The 24,245-nt window shown below is 36.1% G+C and overlaps 1 protein-coding gene across 1 annotated transcript; it reads left to right on the top strand.

Moving 5' to 3' along the window:
• The first annotated feature begins 39 nt into the window (after window positions 1-39).
• Window positions 40-23,996, top strand: LOC125648281 (uncharacterized). The gene is made up of 7 exons (XM_056142055.1): window positions 40-196; window positions 11,528-11,670; window positions 18,645-18,761; window positions 19,051-19,164; window positions 20,838-21,199; window positions 23,263-23,421; window positions 23,656-23,996. Exons 1-7 carry the CDS (start codon window positions 66-68, stop codon window positions 23,824-23,826), a joined length of 1,197 nt encoding a protein of 398 aa, XP_055998030.1. The 5' UTR covers window positions 40-65; the 3' UTR covers window positions 23,827-23,996.
• Window positions 23,997-24,245: the final 249 nt, after the last annotated feature.

The following is a 24,245-nucleotide window of genomic DNA, read 5'->3' as shown; positions in this document are numbered from 1 at the left end:
TGCGGCAGATCGCAAATGTGACACTTGACTCCCGAACTAGTACACTTTACCATCATCTCACAGGCATGGAGCTGTCAAAGATCGAGTTTGGGGCTTCCATGAAAAAAGAGTGTTTCCATTTTGAGGAGGGTTTTACTTATGTAAATCACGGGGCGTATGGAGAGGTTCCTCTGAAGATCCGGGATAAACAACAACAGTAAGAGCATCAACCACTTTCTCTATCCACTTTCTCTATCCATTTTCTCTATCCACTTTCTCTATCCACTTTCTCTATCCACTTTCTCTGACAATTCAAAAATTGTTTCATCCTCAATTTGAAAGATGACTTTATTTCGTATATATTCATATTTAAAAGTTGGTTGTGTTTATTTCCTTTTACAAATCACAAGTTTATAAATGACCGGATAGTAACAAGTGTAACCAAAGGGATATGTATACATTCATCATTATATACACAACTTACCCCATATGCACTGGAATTCAGAGGACCAATCTATACGCGAAGTTCAAAATACCTGTAAGCGAAATCAGAAATGTTGACCATATCAGAAGCTTCATTTTGCATTTGCATTTCGATCCCGATTACAGAAGCAGAATTATGAATTTATCACAACACAGTTTGCATTGAGCTGATCAACAATGAATATTTCAATTTTCTTTTTCTACAAAAATTTCGACTTTAGGTAGCATCTGTACATGTTTTTGATTTTTTTTTTCAATTTACAAATACAATTTCGAGATTGATTGTAGGTTACATTTTCATTGGAATGTCTAACCATTCTCACTTTTGTCGCCAATATTTCCCTTGTAGTATGTTTCTACTATGATGTCGGTAGTAAGTTCCTCCCTCGAAACGATCGCTGTGTAAACATTTGTATAGTCTACCATCAGAATTTGAGAATCAGTTGTTTCCTTTATAAAGTTCACTAAATAACATCAGCAAGTGGTGTGTTGTCTGTAAAGTCATTGTCGTTGTCCGCCTCAGATATTATAGAGATTTTATTTTGAGATTTTAATGTGAACCCGGCCTTGCAAAATCTAAATAATTTTCAATGCACTGTGATAGCGGCAACCTGTTTGAAAGTACTTAATTAAAACATCTTCGTCATTTCAGATTACGACTTCAGATTCTTATCTATTGCAATTACTACATGTAATTTGTATTTGTGTCCAATGCCAAAGTTTTCCATTTTTGTGGGGATGTCATTTTTTTTTTTTAAAACAATGCCGTCCACATGCTGTGAAGGATTGATTATACCCCACTGTTATACATGGGAAACCAATCAATATCTACCTATATCCCCTATCGACTGGTCATACTCAGCATGAACCCTATATCTTAATCAGGTAAACAGAGTGATCCGTAGTCAAACTCTGAGTGTAAAGAACGACTTAAGAATTGGTATGAAACACGCCAGACAGCATTTGACCCAAATGACAGGTTGTACTGGCAAACTAGATCGTTATAACGACCATGGAATTTGCAAAATGCTGCCTTTAAACAAGACGGTTTAAACCCCTATAACATCAATTTGTTTATAGGTAGCCTGCCTCGATTTAAAAACTGATCATACGCAGAACAAGCTCTTACGTATCGAATCAGTTGAGAGACATGTACACCATATGCAAGTGATAATGATTTTGTTTTGGACTCTTGTGTCCTCATTTATTCGGTTTCAACCGGAATTCTTTTGTTTAGTCGATTCCAAAACCATTTTCTTTTTTCTCTTTTTACTGAAAATTCATTCTCACATTGCCAACTTAACTAAGTCATCTTTAGACCAGAGTAACCTAACAGGTACATTCCCGTCACATAAAGCAGAATAATCACTGCGTAGGTTTGAACAAGCATGGACGTGTTTGTATGTCCCAGTAAAATACTGTATCCATAAAATTACAAAATTCACGATCATGTTAGCTGTCCTGATTTTGAACATCAATTACTCGTAAAATTGTGAAGATGACCTTGTTTACAACACTTTCTTCATAAATCCCTATTGTTTGTAAAAGTCTATCTTTGCATTTGGTTCACGTTTCTTTGTTGACACGTGATACACGAGGTACAGCGTATAAACATTGTCACAGTTCTCCGGGTGTTTTTGCAAGGACTTTTTTATTCTTGATGGTACATGTATCAAGTGATAATAGTTTGTGATTCCAGCAAGTTCATCTCAAATTACTTCGCCAACATCTTCACCAATTCACAATTCAGTGTCAATTTGAATTTCCTGGGTCTTCTTCCATCCTGTAAGATTTTACAACCTTGTCTCTAGATTGGTTGTATATTTAACGTTCCTCTCGAGAATATTTCACTCACATGGAGACGTCACCATTGCGGGGAGTTCGTGAGTTCGCGCCCCGCTCGTGCCACGACCGCGACAAATCCAAAACGTAAACATAGGCAGTGATAGCTCCTTCGCCCAAAAGCTCAGCGTTTAGAAGTTTTTCGAATATGACCTTAACAACAGCTGTCCCATGTCGCTGCAAGCCTTGGCACGTTAAAGAAACTTCACTGCTTCGGCCCTGGACGCTAAATTTGTGGCACTTCGCCTTCAGCTGGTGACGTCTCAATATAAGTGACAAATTTTCAACGGGACATAAAGCAAACAAACTATTACCGTTAACATATACTGTCTCACCTGGTTTACCTTTCTTTATTGTACACGTATTAACCATTCTCCCTACAAAATACAACACACGATAATATTGCCCCGACAGCCAGCAAAATTCCCGTTATACTATCGAAACGTGGGAAACTACAATTCCTTGGAGTTGGTGAAAGCCCAACTCCATGCCCTCATCTGTTTGAGTTGGACCCATCATATATCATTCTGTTTTGTAATGGCTAGCGAAGCTGGTGTCTGTGTGTCATCCTCGTACAGCTTTGATACAGCTTTGCTTTGGGAGATTGAACTTAACACTTCATTGATCTGTTGTGTAAATTCAGAAGTGGGTGAGGAATTGTTTTCTTCCTTTGTTCTGCATTTGGGCGCATCCATTTTTTTTAATGTATCATGCATTTTCATTGATGGAAATTTATGAAACTCTATTACGCAAAATGGAACGATTGGGAGGGGGGGGGGGTAAAAGCAGGTCGTCTAAAATATATTTAGAAACAAGTAGTCAATAATAATCATATCATTTAACACTAAACACATCAAATTTATTAGGTTCTTCTCATCATTTTCACACGATAAAAGCATGAAGCGTCAATGAGTATAATTCGTGCGAACACCAAGAGACAAAGCCAAGCAAATGGTTTCATCAGTTCTTATTTTGTCGGCTACTTCTGCCAAGGGTGAATGACAAACACCGTGTATCGTCACCCTTGGCTAGCGAAGTTGAATCCGCAAACACCGAACGGATTCGAAGTGGGCGTGGACACGATTTGAGCTGAAATTTTTTTAATTTTATTTTTCTATTTTCAATGTTAAAGAATACTTAACTAAAGTATTTCTAATGATCAGCAACAAATTTTAATTTCAGTCGTCGAGTTACAAGATAGATACAAAGAAGGCTTATGTTATATTTACATAGATGAAATATACTAGTAAAAGTTTCATTTTAGGAAGTATGCTACACCAGAGAAATTTGATATGGATGAAAAGTGGAGGATATGTACAACTATATTATGAAATTGAAAACTTTCAAATTTACTTTAGTTAGTCGAAAAATACAGTTTTAGTTGAAAGTAATCTGAGAAAAATTTCAAACATCGATAGAAAAATATTGCTAATATTTATATTTTTATCCATGTTTTAAAAGGAAGTCAGTCATTATGACGATGTAGAGTGCCTCCTTAACGCAGTTTTTTTTTTTTTAATTTACAAGCTCATTCTGAACATAGTTAAAGAGTTTCTAGTGTTTGTCACATCTCATTTTGTGTTAAGCATATTTTCTATGAAGCAATATACATTAGCTGCAATAATGTAGCCCTCTCTGATTTTTTTTTTTTTTTTTTTTTTTTTTTTTTTTAGGGAGAGGGCTACAACTCCTTAGGATCTCCGTAATGGTGCAAATGCGGGAGTGATTCACTCCCGCAACATTTGCGCTCATTCTAAACATTTCCTGACTTTCTTTACGTAAATAAAATGATATTCTATGTTTCTTAGTCAATATATAAATTTACAACCTGTAACTTTAGATTTGTGAGGCTCTATTCTACCGTTTTCAACAATTTCGATACATTCCAATTCCTCGATTCATATTTGTGCGCCATGTTTGATGTACTGAAGTTTCAACTTCCGATTGTCAAGTCATTTGCATATGCCATATAAGGTAGTATTTACATCAATGGACAAGTATGGAGGCGAAAGTTATTTCGTCGGTATTGAAAAGGTTTGAATTAAATATCAAGTTAAAAACCGAACAGCAGAGTGTAAAATCTTTCTGCAACAATATGATTTCCTTTCTTTGTCGAAGTGGCTCGAGTAACTACATTTTCGCGCTGATTGTCAATGTTTAGGCTTTCATTAGATCCACCTACGAGATCTCGCGATAACAAGCATGGCGGAGCAGACGAAGAATTTTGCATGCTGTACATTATATTTAATGAAAAACACCTTTATTAGACATGCCCGAGCACAAAATTGGTACTCCTTTTGGTGTAAACAACATTTGGGACTAATACACAGAGTTTATTATCGGTTATTCATAAAATTATTTTGCACCATTACGGAGATCCTATGGAATTGTAGCCCTATCCCGAAAACGTCAGAATAAAAAAAAAATTGGATAGGGCTACATTATTGCAGCTAAATATACATGTATATGTTAAACAAAACTTGTTTACATCACAAAGAATTGCGAATGCTGTATCTCACTTGTACCTCAACAACTGACATTCAAAGTTTTGCTGACCATTAGAAATATCCCCTTAGTTAAGAATTGATTAAACCTTTTTCTGATTCCATTATATGACTGGAAATTTTACAAACCATTAGTGGATACATATCTAACAGTCTCTAAAACGTCAGAAACAAATCCAGTCATAAACTAACAATGTAAACTTAAACAGTCTCAAAGGCCAGACGTTGGTTCAAAGTATAATGTGAGAGTGGTTATTAATGATTATTTTCTCTAATCGACTTCCAGTTCGGGCCGCCGCGGTGGTCTAGAGGTAGAGCGTTCGCATGGCGTGCTGTAGGTCGGGGTTCGAATTCCGATCGTTACAGACCTGAAAACAGGTAGTGACAGTTCCATCGCCAAACGCTCGGCATCAGGTGTTGCTGCCACAGGTCCTCGGAGATGACCTTAAAGACGGATGACCCGTGTCACAGTAGGTGTGGCACGCTAAAGAACCCTCACTGCTCAAAGGCCGTAAGCGCCGAGCATAGGCCTAAATTTGAAGCCCTTCACCGGTATTGTTGACGTCACCATATGAGTGAAAAATTCTCGAGAGGGACGTTAAACAAGATACAATCAATCAATCCTGCTCAGGCAAAAATATTTATACCCGAGGTCAAGGCCATACAATTGCATTCAACTATATCAAATTATCAGATAAAACTGCTATTTTGTTTCAGATTCTCACTCCTGTATACTAAGCTTGCAAAATTGGGACTTAGATTACCCATATTCTAGACATCCTGAATCAATATTGCCACTGCAGAAAACAAGATAAAGCAATTTATATTTTTTTTATTCCAAGCCATATTGGTATTCGTGGCAACGACAAGGCAGACAATACTGCTAGCACTTCAGTTCGAAATTGTTAACATTAGAATTCCATATACATTTGTACGATTAATAAGTATGCGGTCCCTCTTTGGCAGACTATGGGGTCTCTGTGAAAGAAAGGAAGAAAATCGTGTAAACAAACAATCTACGTTTCAATCGACAGTATTATATGATTATTACAAGAATTCGCATTGGCCACTCTAGGTTGACACATTTATATTAACCTCAACCTGAGTGCATATTCTGTGATTGTCCAGAAACACTACCAATCCAATCAAGATTTTTCCAAAATAGTATGTCGATTGAAGAACTATTTGAAAAGGTGAACATCCATACAAAGTTTTATTTTTTTTTTTGTACGAGACCGACGCAAAAGTGAAGATGACAAACTGTGATCAATCTCATAATTCCTATAGAGAATACGAAAATTAAGATTAGGGCAATCATGGACCCCTGGACTCGTCAGAGGTGGGATCAGGTGGTAACGAGGAGAAGCATTTTCCTGTTGACCAGTTACGCCCTATACCTTGATCAGGTAAACAAAGTCATCATTAGTCAAAACCAGTATGTAAGGAACTACCTAATGATTTGTATGAAACAAGTCAGATAGCATTAGACCTAATGACCGGGTTGTATTTGTACTTTAATTCGTTATAACGACCAGAGAATTTGCGAAATGTTGACTTCAAACGAGGCTGTTGAAACCCCTATAACATCAACTTATGTGTCAGTAGCCAATACAATTTTACATATTTGATACAATTACCTTTTCATATATAGATTTACATTGTTGCATTATACATAATAATTATGTACATGGCTCGTCCGGTGAAATGGTGTCCCGTGTCCGAGATCACAATCCCTCTGGCACGCAAAACACGGTCGTCATAGTATTCGATAAAAGAGCCACAACGACAACCAACAAACTTTAAAAACCAGACACTTGATTCAATTTCAACCTGATGACTGCAGTTGGTCAAGTACTACTAAAATACTAGCAATGCTAATATCCGTAGACTTTTAAGCATTCTTCAACCCCAGTAAAGTATCTTCAGAAATATCGTTGTGGCCGCCGGAAACATATTGAATGCCCCCCCCCCCCCCCCCCCCCCCCCCCCCCCCCCCCCCCTATGCATCGAATAATTAATATCAAATACATATACAATTGCATTTATGTAAAATAGACAAATCGTAGATATCAGTATTTTCTACAAATTTTATTCACCATCATGATCCTGAGGATATACTACGATGAATTCCGTGTCGGTACAACTACTTACCAGTCTACCCAGAGTTATAGTTCCTTGTCCTCACTAACACCTCTGTCAACGTCTCTGGTTTTACCAGATTTGTATAAATTAAACCCACATTAACTTGATTAGTCTTTCACACATTGTAGACTAAACTAGTTCTAATTGTAACGGGGACCGTTACTGATGCTCCCCAAACATTCCCCCATTTAAAAGTGATGTCACTGAGCTTTTTGCACAACGAATCGCATTACATTCTCGGTATTTGAAGTGTGAACGTATGATGTCAAAATCATTCAATTTTTCCTATTCATAAGAGATTTAAAATGCACTTGCATTCTCCCCCATGCAAATTTGATTTAGCATATATTAATCACATCATTCAGTAAGCATTGCAAACCTACAACAAAATATCATTTTATTTTAGCCCTAAATTAGTACGTTATGGTCATTTCAGAACCAAGAAATGAAAGAAAACAATACATGTGCATACACACGCACGTGAGTATGACTCCACACCTTTGTTGATGTATCATATACCTACAGGATAAATTTCATAACGTTTGCATTAAATATAAGAAAAATATTGTGATTTAAAATTCATCCAATCAGAATTCAGCACACGTGTATGCACGAGCTGAGCAATAATTTTAACCACAGCAATTTCTAAGGAGTACCAAGACACATCTAAAACCTCAACATCGGAAGAATTTGATGAAAAACAAAAACGTTATTGTCCTTCAAAAATGAACTTTGAACAGACAATGTACGTGCGCGGTGGCATTTTTGATTACACGAATCTATAGATACACATACTATCTACCTATTCTGTGAATATCGTCTCATTCGCTTCATTCATAAGAGTTACAGACGTTTTAATATTATCCAATCAAAAAGAAGTACAGGTGCAGATTGGTAATTTTGACCATGCAAATCAATTCTACCTATGATGTCAATATCAAACCATTTCACTGAACAACAAAAAAAGTTATACCGAGTACAAAGTTAGCATAAAAAGTGTGATGCACGTGTATACGCATGCACGCGCGTGGAGACAAAAAATTACTATCGTTCTGTACATCTACTTATGATATACTATCAAATCCTATTAAGGTTTCATATCGATCCCTTGTGTATTCTGATTTCGAATAATTTGTACGGTATCAAAAATGCAATACACGTTCTGCACGTCTACAAATGCTACACTCTCATCCTAGAAAGTTTCATATCGATCACTTATGGAGCGCCAAATTAACATAAACTCAAATAATTGAAGATATCGTCAATTATTTAAAGATATAATCAATTCAATTATTGCTCTCTTTAATTGAATTAATGCGCGCATGAAATCAATTATTGCTTTCTTCAAATGAATTAATGCGCGCTTCCATTCAATTATTGCTTAATGCGCGCATCAATTGAATTAATGAGAGCGCATTAATTTCATGAGAGCATCAATTTAGTAGAAATATTGCTCGCAATAATTAATTTAGAGCTCGGTATAAATAATTTGATGATCTCTTTAATTCAATTGAAGATATCTTTAAATCATTTACAATGCTTTTGTATAAGGAATTAATGTGCGCATTAATTCTTTTAAAAAGGGCAACAATTCAATTAAAGAGATCATTAATTCAATTGTGGATAAATTATGTTCAATTGAAGATATCTTTAATCATATAGTTGCTCTCTCTAAAAGAATTATTACTCTCTTCAAATGAATTAAAGATATCATTAATTCAATTGAAGACAGCAATATAAATTGAATTAATGCGCGCATCAATTCAATTATTGTTCTCATCAATGGATTTAATGCGCGCATTATATCAACTAGCTGCAATAATGTAACCCTGTCCGATTTTTTTCATTCTGACGTTTTCAGGATAAGGCTACAATTCCATAGGATCTCCGTAATGGTGCAAAATAATTTTATGAATAACCGATAATAAACTCTGTGTATTAGTCCCAAATGTTGTTTACACCAAAAGGAGTACCAACTTTGTGCTCGGACATGTCTAATAAAGGTGTTTTTCATTAAATATAATGTACAGCATGCAAAATTATTTGTCTGCTCCGCCATGCTTGTTATCGCGAGATCTCGTAGGTGGATCTAATGAAAAACCTAAACATTGACAATCAGCGCGAAAATGTAGTTACTCGAGCCACTTCGACAAAGAAAGGAAAATCATATTGTTGCAGAAAGAATTTACACTCTGCTGTTTGGTTTTTAACTTAATATTAAATTCAAACCTTTTCAATACCGACGAAATAGCTTTCGCCTCCATACTTGTCCATTGATGTAAATACTACCTTATATGGCATATGCAAATGACTTGACAATCGGAAGTTGAAACTTCAGTACATCAAACATGGCGCACAAATATGAATCGAGAAATTGGAATTTATCGAAATTGTTGAAAACGGTAGAATACAGCCTCACAAATCTTAATTTGCAGGTTGTAAATTTATATATTGACTAAGAAACATAGAATATCATTTTATTTACGTAAAGAAAGTCAGGAAATGTTTAGAATGAGCGCAAATGTTGCGGGAGTGAATCACTCCCGCATTTGCACCATTACGGAGATCCTAAGGAGTTGTAGTCCTCTCCCTTAAAAAGAAATCAGAGAGGGCTACATTATTGCAGCTATATATCAACTATTGCTCTCTTCAACTGAATTGTAGCGCGCATCAATTTAATTCATTTTAATAGATCATTAATTCAATTATAGCGCGCGTCAATTCAGCTGAAGAATTAATGCTATCAATTCAATTAATGCGCGCAATAATTCAGAATTGAAGATATCATTAATTATTTGAAGAGATCTTTAAATCAATTGTTGCGCGCATCAAATGAATTGATGATATCTATAAATAATTGAAGATATCTTCAATTATTTGAGTTTATGTTAATTTGGCGCTCCATAATCACTTATGTAGTTTCTGAGAACACTCCCGGACAAAATAAATACCGGAGAAAATAAGAACAGAGTAAAAACATTATGTTCCCTAATTTTGTTTGGGGAACATAATAAGGTACTGGATTTTCCACACACAAAATGCACAGTATGTCGTTTATAGACTCATTGATGTACAACTACAAATTATCAGTCCGTATAAACAACTCTATATTGTAATATCGAGTGCAGTGAGAACTCCATACAAAAGATGATTGATTAATTTTATATTGCTTAACGTCCCTCTCAAGAATTTCACTCACATGGAGACGCCACGGTCACCACTGCCGGTGAAGGGCTGCAAAATGTAGGCCTATGCTCGGCGCTTACGGCCTTTTAGCAGGAATGGATCTTTAACGAGCCACACCTGCTGTGGCACAGGGTCTTGGGTTTTGCGGTATCATCCGAAGGACCGCCCCATTTAGTCGCCTCTTGCGACAAGCAAGGGGTACTGAGGACCTATTATAACCCGGATCCCCACGAGATCTTGGCATGCAGAAGTGAGTCCCAGGTTTTATTATATCAAAACGAGGTCTGGTGTCACAGCAGGCGTTAGAATGATAAAGAACCCATACTGCTACGAAAGCGTTTGTTATAACATTTATCTTCAAAATTCTCTATGAGTGAAAAATTCTCGAGAGGGACGTAATTTTAACCCGAATCCTCACGGGACTATCATTAGATATAATCAAATATTCTAATTATCATTTTTAGATTATTAGATGTAATCAAATATCATGATTATCATACCGGGGGTATTTAGATAATTGGACTAATCGAACCGGTCGCGATAGCTCAGTGGTGGAGCGTTCGCTCATAACCGGGAGGTCGTGAGTTCGAGCCCCGCTCGTGCCATGGCCGCGTCAAACTAAGACGTTAAAATAAGTAGTGATTGCTCCTTCGTCAAAACGCTCGGCAATCGGTGGTCTTTCGGATATGAACTTAAAAACGGAGTTCCCGTGTCGTGACAGGCGTTGGCACGATAAAAAAAAAATCCTAACTGCTACGGCCATGGGTGCTAAGTATAGGTTTAAATTTGTGGTACTTCACCTACAGCTGGTGACGTCTCAATGTGAGCGAAAAGATGTCGACGGGACGTAAAAACAACCAATCAATCGTATCATAGTAAGACTAATCAGATATCCGTGTTTGCCCAACTCTCTAGTTTGTATTACTGTTAGGAGTTATAAGATTGATCACTGTTTGTTATTTTCGCCTATATCATAATTAAGTCTCCCTAACATTATCCTTCCACTTCTTCTACTTCCGCATCCAGTGACCTTTGACCTTGATTATAAAAACATAACTTTAGAACTGGGACTGATAGAGACAAAGGATCATAAAAAATAATGAGAGGATGTTAGGATCTACCAACTAGGATTAAGATCGACACCAGTTTTTACTAAAGGAAAAAAGGGGGATTTCTTGAAAATTTTCAAAATCAAAGTCTTAGTGATCTAGATTTTTAAGTGAATTTAAAATTGGCATGGATTTTGTCAAGGGAGGAAAATAGTAATACTCAGAACAAACCACATTTATACAACCAGGACTTCGTTTGGGAGACTTTATAATCGGTAGATTGTTTTTATATTTAGATTACTAGTATTAGATGTAATCACATGTTATAATTATTACATTTAGATTGTTAGATGCTCAGAACGACAATACGGGGGCGTTCTTCCGAGAGACAACTCCTCGAATGTACATGACGGCAATAGACGCTGCAGCCAAGTTCTTGGGGGCGGATCCAGCAAACCTAGTTTTCGTACAAAATGCCACAACAGATAAGAATTTTATCTAGATATATACTTTAAAGGTCTATGTTGTTGTTATTACATGTATATTGGGCGCGCTTGATTTGTCTACACCATTGTACACCATGTGTAGTCGGTTTACACCCTACGTTTGTATAATCAAAATAATTTGGTATAGTGTAGCGCTTTCAATATGGACGTTCAGCAGTTGAGGAAATCATCATTGGAGAATTAACGATGATTTTTGTTTTTCAAAAATGTATTTTACTGTGCATTTATAAATTTTACACACATCTGAAAAGTACAAGGTCATATTACAAATATTTATTGTTTTTTTGGGAGTTGAACTATGTTCAATCTCCTTGGGTCATCACGCACTTTTCTGCGCAGTAATTTGTATTGATTTGTATAGTGGTCGTCAGCGGGGGTTCTGTGTCAGCTGATTTACTCCTAGGTAAATCAACATAAACTTTTATAAACATCCGCCATTAAATAATCCATGTAACTTTTCTGAATTAATCTAATTTTGATAATTGACATGTAAGTAAATGCAATGATATTGTATTCAAATCAATTTGAATACAGGATTTCGATCAAATTGATACTGATATACATAGAAAAATAAAAGATAAGGTTGAAAATTGTCGTTTGTAGCGCAGCGTCACCTATAAACATTGATAGGGAAACGAACGACAACTGCACACAAGACCTATTGACACCGTGGCGCGAAATATCGAATATGGTGCGAAACCCCAGAAAATTTACAAGAAATAACTCTACAACATTGCGTGTGTGTATATATTTGTTTTGTTTTTAATGTGATATAAAAAATGCTTGATGTTACATGTATATTGAATTAAAACACGTCATTCCCAGTCAACAACTTTCGATTGGGATCGGAATACGAAATAAAATTTCTTATATCCGGTTGCAAAGTGAAACTGCTTCATGCTTCAAGTTATTGAATTACGTAGTAATTGCACGTTACATATTAGAGAACTGTGTCTTTTAATAAAGAAAGTCACAAAATAGATACAAAATGAGTGTACCTTATTCATTACTGTTACCGAGCTTTCGTCGACGAAAATCTCGAAATGGCATGTTTCGCGGCGCTTGATGACGGTAAGGTCCACATTTTCTACGTGAGTAGTGTGATATTTGTTTATGAATTTTTTGTTCATACATGGTATGTCTCGGCTAGGAATAATGGAAACTTTCTCACCTATGTATGTAAAGACATATTAATCTCTATTTTTAAAAATGTAGAACACTTTTATCAAATGACAATGTTTGAAAACGCTTAGAGCCCCGATGTCAGAATTTCCTTTTCCAATCAATCCAAGACATCAATATGTCAAATTCATTATCCTTTTTTAATAGTATGTAGCATATTTTGTACCAGTTATCCATTTTGAATCCCCTATTACAATGAGATTTTGCTGCACTCTGTAATGTTTGAGTGGATGTCATGAGAGTGTGTCAAACAGAAATTTTAAGAGCATGGGATAAGGTGCTGCCATGTTTGACTTCACTATCAAAGTTTAACCCAGTTGCCACAATGTTGAATTTATGCTGCAAAAAGGATTGGAAATTGCTCTGGTCAAAAAAAAATTGTTTATTTGTCTACAGATGAAAGAGACATGAGGATTCTCCCTCACAAACTGAAAAAAAAAATAGTTATGGATTTTGTACATGTATAGTTTATTAATCACTATAGATTTCCAACATCACGAGTCTGATTCCGCTATATTCTTCCCATTCTGTCAGGTTCATTCACCCCCTGTTTGAGCCACAGTATAATATCCCAAATACCTTGGCAATAAATAACATTATTTGACTAGTGTTTCATTTTTAGCGGAGTTGCGATTAAGTCGAACTCGGCTTATGATCTGATGAAGTGCCTTTGGGCGGGCAGGCGGGCACGCATCAACATTTCATTTCCGCACCATAGCTCTTGAGTAAATTATAGGATCTCATTCAAACTTAGATGGATTGTCACCCTCAGTAAGATGAGGAAGCCTATAGATTCTGGGGTCACTAGGTCAAAGGTCAAGGTCACAGTGGCTATAAATAGACTGAAGTTTGGAGAAAATTTTGTTTTCCGCACCATAGCTCTTGAACGAATCATACGATCTCAATCAAACTTAGATGGATTGTCACCCTCAGTAAGACCAGGAAGCCTATCGATTCTGGGGTCACTAGGTCAAAGGTCAAGGTCACTAGCTATAAATAGACTGAAATTTGGAGAAAATTTTGTTTTCCACACCATAGCTCTTGAACGAATTATAGGATCCCAATCAAACTTAGATCGATTAAGTAAGACAAGAAGCCTATCGATTCTGGGGTCACAAGGTCAAAGTCACAGTGGCTATAAATAGACTGAAATTTGGAGAAAATTTTGTTTTCTGCACTATGATTTTTTAACAAATTATAGGATCTCAATTAAACTTAGATGGATTATCGCCCTTGATGAGACAAAGAAGCCTATTGATTTTGGTCAAGGGTTAAAGGTCAAGGTCACAAAGGATTTAAGTTGGCTGAAATTTATGTACGCAAAATTTTACCCCCTGCTTGATAATTCTTGCAAACTTTTCTGCCGGTTCCCTCTATGCCCATTCCTTGTGCAACTCGGCTTGTGCATTTCCGATGCCGGACAATTTTTAATTTTTTTGCATTTCATTTATTTTGAGTTATTATACAATTATTTACCATTCCATTGATCCTCTACAGGACTGTAGTATACTCAGGTGACAGTTTAGCATATTGGACTACCTTTTCAAGTAATGAATCCTTAGAATTAGCTACAACTAGGATTAAACTTGAATGTATATATACAGGGGAAAAACTTCTTCATAACTGCAAGGCATTGAAAACCATATTGATTTGCATGTTTGGGCCATAATATGTGGTCACATTTTTCATGAGAATATAAAGGGGTGAAATTCTAGAAAACAACAACACGACTTCAGTTACTCGAGGAGGGTTGTGGCCCATGGGCCTTCCATTATCCATGTTTGCTGTTGTAACGCTTTGAAAAACAACAACAATTGATTTGTATTTAAAATCATGATAATATACAGTCATTTATCCCCCTACCCTTCCAGTGCTATCTGTTCTAACTGAATTTCCACAATGTTCAACTCCCACGAGTACTTTAAGTACTTTGATTTTTATTATTTATTGATTTTTTTTTTGATTTTTTTGGGGTTTTTTTTGGCGCCGTTGTTTTTGATGATTATAAGAAATATCAATCGTTTTCATGTATTCTTTAAATTAAATTTTAAATTCTTGTAAATGACTACATACACTACATTTGATTTTCTCTCTTGCACGAAAGGTGAAGATAACGAACATAACTCGTATAAGCAATACAAAATAGAGAGTTGGGCGAACACGGACCCTTGGATATACGAGAGGTGGGATCAGGTTTCTAGGATGAGTAAACATCCCCTGTTGACCGGTCACACCCACTGTGAGCCCTATATACTGATCAGGTAAACGGAGTTACCCGTAGTCAAAATCAGAGTGCCAAGAACGGCCTAACAATCGGTATGAAACATGTCAGACATCATTTGACCCAATGAAAGGTTTTGTAGCAAATTAGATCATTATAACGACCACAGAATTGCGAAATGCTGACTTTAAACGAGACTGTTGAAACCCCTACAACACCACCTTCATTGTTAGTAGCCTGCCTCCATTAAAAAAAAACTGACCATACACAGAACAAGCTCTTTTGTATCGAATCAGTTGAGAGATATAAACACCATATGCAGGTGATATTGGAATATTGCTACTTAAGTATGGGAAGTTGACGATGGAGAAACTCTGTGGTGTCTTTTATTTCAAGTTCACAGGGATATATTTAATCGACATATGAATGAAAGTTATTTTTGTTAATAGGTAAAACGTCATCGATATATCTAAATGTTGAATTGAAGGTCACAGCAGGAATTTTTTTTTCTTCTCACGTTGAAGTTTTTGAATAAATTCTGATTCATCCGAATATAAAACAAGAGGCCCATGGGTCAAGAATCGCTCTTCTGATACATTGTAGAACAGGCAAAAATTCTCACTAACCAAGATTCATCAATTAACAAAGTTTGATGATGTTAAGTCAAATAGCACCTAAAAATTTAAATGTAACTGTCCAAAAGTAGGTCACGGTGACCTACTTTTGGTCGACACACTGAAGACTCAAGATGCATCAACTGACAAGTCAAATAGTATTCAAATATAGCCGTCAAATTCCAAAAGAAGGCCACAGTGACCTACTTTTTGGTCGACACACTCCAAAGACTCAAGATGCATCAACTGACAAAGTTTGATAATTGAAGTCAAACAGTAACTGAAATATTCAGATATAAATGTCAAATTCCAAAAGTAGGTCACAGTGACCTACTTTTTGGTCGACACACTCTGAAGACTCAAGACCCATCAACTGACAAAGTTTGATGATTGTAAGTCAAATAGTATCTGAAATATTCAAATATGGCCGTCAAAATCCAAAAATAGGTCACGATGACCTACTTTTTAGTCAACACACTCTGACGACTCAACATGCATCAATTGACAAAGTTTGATAATAGCAAGTCAAATAGTATCTGAAATATTAAAATATAGCCGTCAAATTCCAAAAGTAGGTCACGGTGACCTACTTTTCGGTCAACAAACTATGAAGACTCAAGATGCATCAACTGACAAAGTTTGATGATTCTAGCTTTAATAGTGTCCCAAATATGCATCTAAAATTGAAAATGTGAAATTTGAATGTCTGCAAAATTCAAAAGTAGGTCACTGTGACCTACTTTTTTTATAAATATGTTTTGAGGCCTCTAGACGCATCAACTTGAAAGGTTTGATGATTCTAAATCTCTCGGTATCTGAAATAACTACCTAAAATGTATTCATAAATGATTAGCTATAACATTCAGAAAGTAGGTCATGGTGGCATACTTTTTACATGACGCAGTTCAAAGTCCCATGATCCATCAACTGACAACTTTTGATGATCATAGGATCAAAAGTGTCCAAGATATGCATCAAAATCCATTTAATAATAATTACCTGCGAAATTCAAAAAGTAGGTCACCATGACCTACTTTTGAGACAACATGATATTAGGTCCTAAGATGCATCAACTGACAAAATTTGATGATCCTAGTCCTTATACTAAGCAAAATATCAAAGTTTTAACAAACAAAATTTAAGGTCAACTTTGAAGTGACCTTGAGACCGCACCCTTTGCTCCAGGGTGATGCCTTGAACATTTTTTTTATCTACAACCTATCTTCATCCTTATGCATAGGTTTGGTGATAATTTGCCCAGTGGTTCTTGAGAAGAAGATTTTTTTAGCAACCACTACTTTTGTTTGCATTTTCCTAATTATCTCCCCTTTTTAAAGGGTCACAACCCTAATTTTAGTACAAATGAAAGCCCTTGGGCCAAGAACACCCTGTGACAACAATTGGCCAAGGGGTTTTTGAGATATAGCCCTTTTCCCAAAAAGTTACCGCACACCGCACGCCAGACATATGGCCATATGATTAGCTCTTTGAGCCTTCGGCTCAGAAGAGCTAAAAAGGTTAGCTAACAAAGGAACACTCTACAACTACATGTGTAACGGGCGGGCATCAACCATCACACATGTAACAAAATGTGGAGGAAAACGTCTGCAAATTTTCCGTCTCGCCATTTGTCAGTCATATTGAATTTTTCGGTGGATATACCAACACATGCCCTGCACAGGGTGTAGAAGGTGTACACCTTTCCACTTGATTACCGAAAAGTGTACGCTTTGTGGTCGGTGCAGACAAATTAAGCGCGCCCTATGTAAATCCATAGACACTTTACATCTATTGTAAATCAGTGGACGCCATTAGCGTGTCGTTTAAATTTCTTTTAACGCTGGCGACCGTCGGTTATACCTTATGACTACATGCATTGGGGTTTAGCTGGTTACCATTTGATCATTTTTGGATTATATTGATTTATTTTTAAACTGAAGATAAGGGAATCCAAATATTCGCCAAATCTTATATTATTCACATTTTTACATTCTGTAATTTTCAGAAACATTCTGGAAAACTTAAGGTTGTATGCTCCGAATTTAAAAAAAAACAAAAAAACAAAAAAAAACCAATTCCATCTTGTAAAAACGCTGTTAATTCATCGCATGTAAAGTATTTATGGGGCTGTACGACATGTCATACATTATTTCATCTGTTTTAATCAGAATTATTTGATTTTTAATCGATGTTTATAAAGAACCATCACTCGGCCATTTCCAGTAACAGACACATGTTCAGTTCAGACTTTCAGATTATCGGTGATTTTATCTGTGTAAAGCTGTGTATTTTGTTACAACAGTTCCGTGCCAGAAAAAGAATATTAAATACCTCTTAATAATTCGTTGTTTCACACTCTTTCAGCCTTAAAGTTTGACAGTTGTGTTTGACTTGTATACCTCATGTTGAGATTCCCCTGACCCACGTGGGGCTATTAATAGACGCCTAACAAACATTGTATAATTTATGCACACCCGCTACTATTTACTTTTTAAGTAATCTTCTCCCTGTTTTCTTATACATGCAAATGTTTTTAAGCATGTAATTAAGGGAAAGTTAATAACTTTGAAAACTAATTAATCTGCTTTAAAGTGATTATGTAGAGAAATAATACATGGACCGGATCATACAGCTTTAAACATTCTGCTTGAATGTATAATCTGTTTTAGAAAATGGCAATATCGCTAGATTTTTACATGTAAGCTTGACATGTTTACAATTTTCATTTTTAATCATCAAAACTAGCAATCATATAACTTTTTGAGTTGGTGAAATAGGCCAATTGTGTTGTGGGGGTTCCTTTGATGAGAAACTCTATTTCATTAAAATGATTTTGTTTTTGAAAATTCAAACATGCACCCATATGTAACCTCTATGTACAATGCAACACCCCGTTGTGTACAGAAAATTTTATGTATCTTTATATCAATTTGCAAGAGTGAGCACCGTCCTGAAATCGTTCCCTTGGCAGAAAGGTGACGAGATTTTGGCGTCAGTATACACGTACAAAGCAGTGGAGTATGCTTGTAGGAGGGTCGCCGAGTTTTCCACAGGTAAGGTGAGCTGAACTGCATACTAAACAAATATATGTGGATCTATAACCAGGAAAAGACGTACATTTTACAAACTTAGTTTTTTCACAGCTTTGTTGAGAGATAATAAAAATCTCTGTACTGATCTTCACTGTGAACATGAGTATTTGTGTTAAAAATTTCTCTACCAAAGCATACTTGTATCAGAGGCTGTTTCACGAGTTCGTTAAGAACAGAAATATATATACCACTCACAAATTCGCATTTTCTATGAATTCATATGTAAAATCATGTCAACTTTCTTGATTAGGGGGACAAATCCACCAGTTTGATGTACGTTTCCCCATCAAAGACGAATTGGAGGTTATAAACAGCATGACGTCACACCTGGACAAACATCCCCGAGTCAGACTTGTAGTCATAGGTACCGGAATCAGATTTGTAATCATAGGCACCGGAAATGAACATGAATTGTTGTAAATGCGCATCATTGTGATAGTCCGGTCATTAAAGCATTCTATTTGTACAATGGAGATTTGAATTCCTGTTGAGTCAGATTATGAAATGACCATTCCTTAGACACAGAGTATACCCCAACATGCGGGGTGTAGGCTATGTTGTGACCGGGGTGTAGGCTATGTTGTGACCGGGGTGTAGGCTATGTTGTGACCGGGATGTAGGCTATGTTGTGACCGGGATGTAGGCTATGTTGTGACCGGGGTGTAGGCTATGTTGTGACCGGGGTGTAGGCTATGTTGTGACCGGGATGTAGGCTATGTTGTGACCGGGGTGTAGGCTATGTTGTGACCGGGATGTAGGCTATGTTGTGACCGGGGTGTAGGCTATGTTGTGACCGGGGTGTAGGCTATGTTGTGACCGGGATGTAGGCTATGTTGTGACCGGGATGTAGTTAGAGGTGGTCGAGGTTCGTTTTTGCATATCTCAATTCACGGATATATTTCGCAGCAAAGCATGTGGTTACGGAAGGAAGCATTAATTCGAGAATATGTACAAACAAATATATCCACTGTATTCTTTCTAGTTTTATCAAGCACCTCAACGCAATTCCGACGATCGGGGCAAGTTTTGGCACTACCGCATGTCTATGGTCAAATATCAGAGCAACACTTTGTTTTATCGTCACTTTTACATGACGAATAAGTAAAATTGAATATTGTTCGTTTATCTTCACCTTTCATTAACGTTAGGCATTTAAGTGAAAGTCGCAGTTCTTCGATGGGACCTTAAAGGTAGATCGATCCTCATGTGATGTCATAGGTTTTTGAAAAAATCTTTATTGAATTTTAAAACTTTGCGCTTGACAGGAATATATCTTTCAGAGGAATTTTATTCACTGGATAAAATTTTTAAAAAATGATAATCCATTGATTGTGAAAAAGTTTATATTTTCCATAAATAATCAATTATTTATAATGGGGGAATTTTTTTTGTCAAGGGCAATAACTCCTATGCCAGCATTTCCTCTACCGTATGTCTATTATACAATGATTTCCCTAATATCCACAATTAATTCATATATTAACAGTTTTATATAAACTGTTGACAATAAAAATTTGTCATTTAAACAAGTTTTTATCTATATTTTATTATTCTGATTTACGAAAATGTGTGATTTTCTTATGTTGACCTATACTTGTTTTTGTATGTCTGACATCTAAAAAAAAAAAAGATGGCAACATATACATTTGCAGTGGTTATTAAATTGAACTATATTAAGTGGAAAGGAATAGTTTTCCCACTTTCAACCATTAATATTGATAAGTCACATGAGGGTGGAACCTCCTTAAACAGGTCCCTTGTTATGGTGGACACTGGCAATGGTGTCTTTGTTGGTTGAAATTTGATGTTCCTTTGACACTCTTTTACTCATATAGTGAAATCACCAGTTTAAATTGAAGACTGGCGTCTGATATAGCCTGTAATCGAACCCGGGCCTACATCCCACCAATAAAGAGTTCTACCGACTGAGTGTAATGGTCGGAGTCCATGTTTATTATAAATATCAATATGTCGACTCAATGAGATAAATATCCTCAATGGGACGTAAACTAAAGATACTCGATCAATAATTTTCAGACCATATAACAAGCCCCACAGCACTGATGTTCCCAATCAAGAGAATGATATTGGAATGCAGAAAAAGAGGCGTCTGGGTTTTGATTGATGGTGCCCATGCTCCTGGGCAAGTGGACATCAAATTAGAAGAACTCAGTCCGGATTTCTACGTAGGGAATTTCCATAAGTGGATGTACACACCACGAGGGTGCGGGGTTATCTGGGTTCGTAAAGAACACCATGATTGGTGCACTCCTCTCGTGACGTCACATATGTACAAAAAGGGTTTTCAGATGGAATTCTTTGTTCAAGGGACACGTGATGATATTCCATACTTTCTCATACCAGATTCCATTCAGTTTCACCAAGATGTGGGCGGAAGGGTAAGTGTGTGTGTGTAGTTATTCATTCAGAGATAAATACCGGTATGAATGAAACGCCAAAACAGAATTCTTTTTTCCACCAAAATGTGTTCTTCTGTAAAAAGTATTATATCGTATAATGGTGTGGGTTTCTTTTCTGCGTATCATAATTTTTGCAAACATTCATCAAAATATTCTGTGTTAATTTACGTATTCCTATTTTTGCGATTCCAACACACAATAATGTATGAACTTTACTAGTTGTTTATTGCAGTAATATTTCATTTTCGCCACCATTAACCTGAATATGTACTGAATCTCAATCTCTCTCTCTCTCTCTCTCTCTCTCTCTCTCTCTCTCTCTCTCTCTCTCTCTCTGATGATCATTAAGTTTCATGGTGCATATAACTGATTCCATGTTACATCAGATGAATGCTCTGTGTTGTGTTTCATACCAGTTGTTAGGCCGTTCTTTACATGCTGAATTTGACTACAGATACGGGATTACTAGTACTCCGTTTTCCCGATCAGGGCTCACTGCGGGTGTGACCGGTCGACAGGGAATGCTTACTCCTCCTATGCAACTGACCCCATCCCTGGTGTGTTTAGGGGTCTGTGTTTGCCCTACTCTTAAATATGTATTCTTTATATGAATTATGAGGTAGATCACCGTTCGTTATCTTCATTTGTTCATGTAAAGATATGGAATTATGCACTTTAAAGGGGCATGGACACGATTGAGCTGAAAATTTTATTTTCCCATTTTTATTGCTTACAATGCTTAAATAAAGCATTTCTAATAGGCAACCAAAATTTTGATATGAATTTTTTAGTTACAAGTTAGATACAGCAATCACAATTCCTTGTTATGTAAACAAGGCTCTTGCCATGTTTTTGTTTACTTATGGATTGCATAATAGAAAATAGCATGTGTAAAACAAAATGATTTGTGCTAAACACTAGAAACTGTTTACTTGTGTTCAGAATAAACTTATGAATTGAAAAATCTGCTTTAAAGGAACTTTTACTAGTATATCTAACATATTTAAACAAACAAAAAACACGGCACGATCTTTGTTTACATAACAAAGAATTGTGAGCTTTGTATCTCCCATATACCTAGCTGCAAAACTGTAGCTCTCTGTAAAAAATATTGTGACGGAACAGAGAGCTTCAGATCCACCCCTTATAAAAACCTTCGATTCACGGCGTTCAAAAAGCTGCGCACGGTTGAGGCTTGATATCGTTGTATTCTTGTGTTGCTGTCGCATAAAATTAATATCACAAAATTCTTAACATATTTTCCTACTATACTTGTGTCCAAACATACCTTCAAAAATTAATTAAAGCCCCATACGACCCGAAAACTCATAGCTTCCAAATGATTTTGTTGACGTAGCCATATTAGGTATTTTTTCAGAGAGCTACAGCTCTGCAGCTACCATATACCTCGACAACTGACATTCAAATTTTTGCTAATCATTAAAAATGTCTTAGTTAAGCATTCTAAACATTAAAAATGAAAAAATAAAATTTTATAATTTTCAGCTCAAATCGTGTCCATGCCCCTTTAAAGATACAAGTACCAGTTTGAAATCCTTTTACTTTTATTGACATCGTTTTATGTTGGAACTTTTATTTCAACCGATTCATTTAAACATTTTGATGTTGAAGACGATAGGGCAATAGTCAAAGGTCATGGGTAGATAGTAATTTGACGTCAGAGGTCGATAGCTAAAGTATAATATCAAATGTTACAAAGGTATAATGAATATGCATTTTTACTAGTCATGAGGACAATCATTTCTTGTTCCTCTTGACATCTTCTATTTTCGGAGGAGCATATGTATTGAATTTGACCGAACATACATTTTTTGTAATTCATTAAAAGCTTTGTAAGAAATATCATTAAAACAAAACGTTAATTTATCTCTTCTGCAAAGGTGGGTTCCTGGGAGAAATCATATTTCGTTCATCTTTGTGTCTGTATATAACAAATCGGTTTTTGGATATCTCTCGTAATGACACTTTTCATGAAGATTTACTTCTGTGTCTGTATAATCATTCTTTGAATACACAAATAGGAGAAAATCAACAAATACTCAAAAACCCTCCTGGACAAGGCCAGCGTGTTGATAGCAGAGAGACTGAATACAGAAGTACTACAGATTCCCAAGTCTATGGAAGCGCCTGGCATGAGGCTTGTTTTGTTACCAGAATTTGAGGGATATGAGAAAACCTGGGTAAGCTAAACATTATTATTATTAAAAAATATGAGTAAATAAATAAGTTTTGTGTATGTGTCCCCAGAATTGTATATTTGAATGTGTTCTTCCATTCACGTGTAATGTGTACATGAATTTCCAGGGTTTACTAATTGACATCGATAATTGCTGTGAGGAAGACTACGTGTGTCGTGATTAGAATCCTCTAGCACTGAATACGCAATACATCTAAGTTTTTCCTCCTTTTTATAGGAAGGATCAGAAAGACTTTTCTTGGATATCACGAAGGAGCACAGACTAAACTGTGCAATATACCCTGCTCAAGGTGAGCTCTACCTGCGACTCTCCGCAAACATCTACAACGAAATGACAGATTACGAGAAAACAGCTGATCTCCTACGTCAGCTCTCCAAGAAAAAATAAAACACATTTCACGTTGTTGGTGATATGGGAAATGACAATTATATTGAAGGAATTGTTAATTTTACCACGAATTATCAATCTTAAATGCTCATTTACTCGTGATTCTTAAATGTTTAATATTTACTTTCATTTGTCTCCAATATATTTTCAATAAAAACCATTAATCGTCATTGCGTTAGTTGATTTTTTTGTTACAATTAAGATCGATATCTGAGACTTGAAATTAACCAAGTACATGTTCGTCTTCGAGTATCCTCTACTTACAGTAGATCACAGGCTATGGGGCGAAATTTGCAAGGATAAAACGTGTAGAAAACTTCGCCACGATTTTGGTCACATGCCGCTGATTGTCTATGACATTCAGGATAGTAATGTCAAATATTTCGTCAAATACAATTTTACATTTTACAATGGTGAAT

The sequence above is a fragment of the Ostrea edulis genome, chromosome 6 (assembly GCF_947568905.1).
Source record: "Ostrea edulis chromosome 6, xbOstEdul1.1, whole genome shotgun sequence".
Classification (NCBI taxonomy): Eukaryota; Metazoa; Mollusca; class Bivalvia; order Ostreida; family Ostreidae; genus Ostrea; species Ostrea edulis.
Note: the sequence above shows the minus strand (reverse complement) of the source record. Positions and strands in the feature narration are given on the sequence as shown.